Source organism: Crotalus tigris, unplaced genomic scaffold, assembly GCF_016545835.1.
Source record: "Crotalus tigris isolate CLP2741 ecotype Arizona unplaced genomic scaffold, ASM1654583v1 scf7180000017847.2079705, whole genome shotgun sequence".
NCBI classification, from domain to species: domain Eukaryota; kingdom Metazoa; phylum Chordata; class Lepidosauria; order Squamata; family Viperidae; genus Crotalus; species Crotalus tigris.
In genome coordinates, this window is record NW_024096670.1 from 783,836 (window position 1) to 790,000 (window position 6,165).

The following is a 6,165-nucleotide window of genomic DNA, read 5'->3' on the forward strand; positions in this document are numbered from 1 at the left end:
CCGGTGAGGCCGAGCCAGGAGTTGAGGGAGGGGCGCCTCTCCTGCTTAGCGGAAACGGGAGTTTCGGGGGGGGGTCTTTCAGGGCGCCCCCCCTCCCGAGATTGGGGGGACAGCCACTTCCACAGAAAGAGGGGCTGGGGGCCCTGTCAAGGGGCGCCTCTTGGCTGATCTTTGGAAACGAAACGGGTTGGAGGCGGATAGGGCTTGGATGGGAGACCACAAGGAAATACTGCGAAGCCGTGTCCGACCCATCATGACCCCATGGACAACGTTCCTCCAGGCCTTCCTGTCCTCTACCATCTTCTGGAGTCCATTTAAGTTCACACCTACTGCTTCAGGGACTCCAACCAGCCATCTCATTCTCTGTCGTCCCCTTCTTCTATTGCCTAAACGACGTTAATACAACTTAAAGTTACACAACTATGCTACCAAAGCCTTGTAGCAAAGGATCACAAATATGTTTTGGTGTGTGTTGCGGTTTTGCAATTCATTCTAGATACGGTTTCGTATGCCCTGCCTCTCCCTACTCAGTGGTCCATCCTGATTTGCAGAAATATCGACATAAATAATAAACAAAGTCTTACATCTAGGCAGGAAAAACCAAAGGTAACAAATACAGATTAAGAGAGACCTGACTCAAAAACATAGCTGGCTCAGGAATTCTGGGAAATGAAGTCCACGAGTCATAAAAGAGCCAAGGTTGCCTACCCCTGGTTTAGGGGGTCGTGTGAATGGGAGGGCTGTAATTCAGCCTCATGCTATGGGTATTAATTTCATGTATTTAATTTGAGAGCCCACTGAAGAAGCCTTGGGTAACTCCACAGCCAGGTTACACTACGAGCATCGCTCGTTCTTAATTTATGGGAATTTTGCTTTTGCAGATTAAAACAATGTTTAATAATATTTCGGGAGCTGTGCCCCCAGGTGAACACGAGGTGGCAGGAAAGAGCTTAGTCAGGCTGCATTCAACTCAAGAGTCATTAAATCAATGTTTTTAACAGTTTGTCAGATGGATTACCTGGCTAAACAATCAGTCTCAAAACCTGATCTGAAATTCATCCTGGACAGTTTTTGCTCTTCTTATGCTTATCCTTCCTTCTTGTCTCTGGTCAAACCTAAAGCATCGTTACCTTTCTCCTTTTCATCCATCAGTGCCAATTCTCCACCCCCACATCCCACCCAGCGTTACTTAAGATGACGCAGGCTCTGTGATCCATCGAGAATCCGATCAGCAGGAAGATAACATCTGGTTAGGTCAGACAGTCAATGGGATTAGTGCATCGGAGAGCACCGAAATTGGGGCTTAGGACTCAGCAATCTTCTTGGAGTTGATCCTTGGGGTGATTTTTGGGAAAAAAAAATCAGCCATTTCCCTCTTGAGCGTTGACGAGCAATCTACATCTGGTCCTTGGCTTATCGCAACAATGGACCCCAAATTTCTGCTTGACTCCCTCTTCTTTGGGGCAGCCCCTGAGATACTGGAAGACTGCTATCATGTCACTCCTGGTCCTTCTCTTCATTAAACTAGACATCTCCAATTCCAGCAACCGTTCCTTGTATATTTTAGCCTCCAGACCTCTGATCATCCTTGTTGCTCTTCTCTGAACTTTTTCTAGAGTCTCAACATCTTTTTTACATCGTGGTGACCAAAACTGGATGCAGGACTCCAAGTGTGGCCTTCTCATCCAAGAAGCATCTTTAGCTCTGACTGGATGGTGGGAGATGGAAAGATTTATGTTCCTTGCAGATCGCTGGTCATTTGCATTCCTTTAGAGAGCCCTTGAAACCATTTTGCAGGTTTACCTGTGTCCTCAGGGTGAACTGAGTAGTGCAAATGGATGTGAAGGTTTCTTGGCCTGGGATTCTTCATACTCCCACAACCTTTGGATGGTGTTCATCCCGAAGTGCATTGCTAAATGTCTATGGCAGACATGTGAAACACAAGGCCTGGGGGCCGGATGCGGCCCATGAAGTGGTTTCATATGGCCCACGAAGCCATCCTGGAAACAGTGAGGGAACGGCCCCCGCTGCCTTGGCCCTGGCCCAGGCTGGCCGGGAGCCAATGTACAATGTTGTGGTGGCCATCTATGCTGAAACGCATTCAGTCTTAGCTCCACAAGGCTGTCCGGAAACAGCGAGGAACTAGCCCTTGCCGCATCCGCCCCGCCCCCTGGGTGCATGCTGGGGAGGTGTCACCCTTTGTGAGGAATGAAGAAATGGACCATGCCTTGGCACTTGCCCTGGTCCCACCCCCTTCTGCCAGAGACCCCCAGATCTGTCCCACTCCTGCCCAGGCCCCCACAGGCACTCTTGACGCGAACGATGTAGGGCTGGCCATGCCCATCCAGTAGGCCACACCCACTCCATCCACACCTATCCAGTAGGCCGCACTCACCCTGGCCACACCACCCCACCTCCCCAAGGGCAACCGAAATGCTGATGCAGCCCTCAATAAAATTGAGTTTGACACCCCTGGTCTATGGAGATTCTCACTCATCGAGGTCATGACTTTTCAACTTTACCTTGCCAAATGTCCATGGAGATTCTCCATCATCCAGGTCATAGCTGTCCCAAGGTGTTTTTTTTTTTCCCCCCCCCAAAAAGCAATTGGACCTTCTTGGTGATTCCTTTGAAAACAAACTGAAGAAGCTTCTTGGATGGGAAGTGAAATGTTTTCAAAGAAAACACCAAGAAAAGTCCAGTTGTCTTTTGGGAAAAAGCACCTTCGGGTCTCCATGCCAAAATGCAAGTGTGGCAATTAATGGTGAAGGGATTGAAAGTTGAAGGAATAATTCTGTGGCACCCCCCCCCCTCTTTCCTTTCTTTTCTTTTCCTTTCTTTTCCTTTCGCTTAATGGCCAATCCAGAGTTGGGGCAAAGCAACAATTCAGTCTTTTGGCCAGACTTTTTGTTCCCGCCCCCAAAAGCCCGTCCAGTTCAACTTTAGTGCAAACGCTCCCTTTTCCCTTATAAGACGCAGTCCTTGATGGAAAAGTCACGTGGCTCTCTCTCTCTCTCACTCACTCTGTGTGTGTGTGTGTGTGTGTGTGTGTGTAAAAAGAGTGGCCTCACGCTGTTCTCGGACAAGCTGACAAGCTTATTGGGCAGGGCTCCTGCCTGCTGCGTCTCAGCAGGAAGCAGCCTGCTGCGTCTCCGCAGGAAGCAGGAAGCAGCAACGCTCTCTCTCTCTCTCTCTCTCTCTCTCTCTCTCTCTCTCACACACACACACACACACACACACACACACACTGAGTGGGGGAAGAGGACTGGCAGACCAAGGGCAGGAGAGAGCCAGCCCAATAAGAATGTATGTCAGCTTGTCGGAGAACAGCGGGAAGCCAGCTTGCCAGGTGAGCAAAAGATCAGAGAGAGAGAGGGAGAGAGAGAGAGAGAGAGAACTCATGCACAGCAGCCTCTATTTCTTTTTAATTAAATTCTTCAATCAAGCTTCCCCCCCCCCCCATGCGCGCCTGCAAGTTTTGCGGCTCCCAGTGTTTTCTTTTCTCTGCGAAATGGGTCCAAGTGGCTCTTTGAGCGTTTAAGGTTGCCAATCCCTGGACTAGAGAGACAGCTGCCTCAACTCCCCGTGATCACAGCCATCACCGTGTCATCCTGTCAAGTGACATCAGGGTGCATGTGGCCCTACGTCTCCCTCCTACAGACACCCAAAGGGGAACATCCCTTGAAGATAAGCTGTTGCAACAGGACAGAACTCACAGTGGAGAAGAAGCAAGCATCTGTTTTACTGACTCAATCTTAATTTGCCAGAGATTGAATTCATTATCTGTTTGTCCTTCCTCGACAATTGCAGCCTGCTTTGTAGATGTCAACTCAACAAGATAATTACGTTTTATGCCCGGAAGCAGAAGTAGCTATATCACAGAACAGGTGGAGGTTAACTTAAGGTTAAGCGTTCATTGTAAGTGAATTCAGGCCTCTGCGAACTCTGTTTGTTTGTTCCTTGCTTAACCGTGTCGCTAAGCAATGCTATCCTCAAGGGTGTTAGTCCTCATGGACCAAAGAAAATTGAAAGGAACCTTCTTTCAAAATGTCATGTCTACAAAACCACACAGGGATTTCAACTTCTTCCATCTAGAAGGGGAAAAAAAGACATTTAGAAAATGGATCCTCTTAATTCCATACAGAAGAGGGGGTTGATCTACGGGAGGACAAGAAGCAATGGATGGAAACTCATCGAGGAGAGAAGCAACCTAGAACTAAGGAGAAACTTCCTGACAGTGAGAACAATTAACCAGTGGAACAACCTGCCTCCAGAACCGGGGAATGCTCCAACACTGGAAGTTTTTAAGAAGAGGCTGGACAGCCATTTGTCCGAAATGGTATAGGGTTTCCTGCCTGAGCAGGGGGTTGGACTAGATGACCTCCAAGGTCCCTTCCAACTCTGTTATTCTGCATAAGTCTGTAAGAATGTGTTCCTCTGCCTATTTAATACATCGCTTACACGTGATTTGCATTGGTATGAAAAGTATAAAACGGCATCCACGCTAGTGTTTCAACGATATAAACACCATTGAGACAGTACAAAATCTAGGCCACAGTCCATGTAGAAATACACACACATCAACAGGAGGAAGAGATTCTAATAACTATAGAGAGGAGATAGTGATACACTTAAACAGTTGTCAGCCATTCACTTAGTTAACAAAAGAGATCTTAGACTCCATTTCCCCCCAAAGATCGAACGTGAAAGGAAACTACGCAGTTTTTGATTCAGAGAAGGAGGAATAATGTCACATTCCTGGTTTCTCAGAGCAGAATTCCCCGCTACTCAAGATGACATGGTGCAGGTAGGAAAAGAGAAGGCAATAATATTCTCCATGGATTTTTTTTCAACCTCCTGGTCTACTTCTGGAGGCAAAGATTTTTTTTTGTTTTGTTTTGCTGCTTAGTCACATCCTGTTTAGAACCCAGGTTTACACTGACATACACCACAAACATGATACAATAAGAAGTATGTGAAGACTAGAGTCTTCACATACTTCTTATTGTATCAGGTTTGTGGTGTATGCAGACGGCTAATCCAGATTGGAGACGGGGGTTTCAGACCTTCCAGAAAACCAAAAACGAAGGAAGTAGGAGGTTGTAGGAGCAGAAATCCTTACAAAGCTAAGGAAAAGTGTTTGTCAGTGGAATGATCTTCCCCATCAAATGCACCAAGATTATTCCACAAGTAAGATTTTGTACTGTCTGCAAGTGAAATGAAGAGTTTGCTTCCTCTGTAGTGTCTAGGCAGCCAGAGTAGGCAACCTTGGCTCCTTTATGACTTGTGGACTTCAACTCCCAGAATTCCTGAGCCAGCATGGAGGAACTATGGCTCCTTTATGACTTGTGGACTTCAACTCCCAGAATTCCTGAGCCAGCGTGGGGGAACTATGGCTCCTTTACAACTTGTGGACTTCAACTCCCAGAATTCCTGAGCCAGCCACACTGAGGGGAAAGGGAGAGGTTTCCAAGCTGAGCCATGCTGGCACAGGAATTCTGGGAGTTGAAGTCCACGAGTCATAAAAGAGCCAAGGTGGCCTACCCCTGGCCTAGGGCTAGGTTGTCCTTTGAGAAAGTATTCCGTAGCATCTCTGGTGGGTAGAGGACATTCCTGTTGTGGCCAGCTCAGTTCCAAGTGGACATCCTGCATTGCACAGGAGAAACAATGGATCTTTGTGGGCCTCCAGGCAAAAGGGGCAGGAGTCAGAAAGACCTCATGGTAGAGCAACTGAGGTAGGAGAAGCCAAGAAGGATGGTCATCTGGCGTTCCTCCCCTGCCAGTGCTGCAGGAGACCCATTAAGGTCTCAAGAGAGCACGATGAGGCTTACCACCAGCAAGTCCCATCCCATCTCTCTCCACTTTTAGAGAGTAGAGAAGGAACATGCAGTATGGGTGGTGGTGCTCCTGATGCAGATCATCATTGCCTCAAAAGGCTGCAGAGAAGGAGGTGGTGGTGATGATGATGCTACTGGCTCTGGTGATGGTTCCTTCCCCCTTTTTCTTTGGAGGCCTGTCCTGTACAAGTAGGGCTGTGAAGGTCCAGGGCACCAAGAGGCCTCCCTGAAACTTCACTCTTGGGATATCCTTGACCCCTCTTGAAGAATCGACATTCATTGGCAGCTTGGGAATGACGGTCTTTGCACGGAGTTCACTCCACTGCCA

At 48.0% G+C, this 6,165-nt stretch overlaps 1 protein-coding gene across 4 annotated transcripts in view; it reads right to left on the reverse strand.

The window, feature by feature from the left end:
• Positions 1 to 5,439: 5,439 nt before the first annotated feature.
• GPRIN2 (G protein regulated inducer of neurite outgrowth 2) overlaps positions 5,440 to 6,165 on the reverse strand; it is a 22,631-nt gene continuing 21,905 nt past the window's right edge. For all 4 annotated transcript variants that reach the window (XM_039343382.1, XM_039343380.1, XM_039343383.1 and 1 more), the window contains exon 3: positions 5,440 to 6,165. This exon is cut by the window's right edge and continues 1,671 nt beyond it. In XM_039343382.1, the coding sequence (XP_039199316.1) occupies positions 6,152 to 6,165 (14 nt within the window). In that variant the 3' untranslated portion in view covers positions 5,440 to 6,151.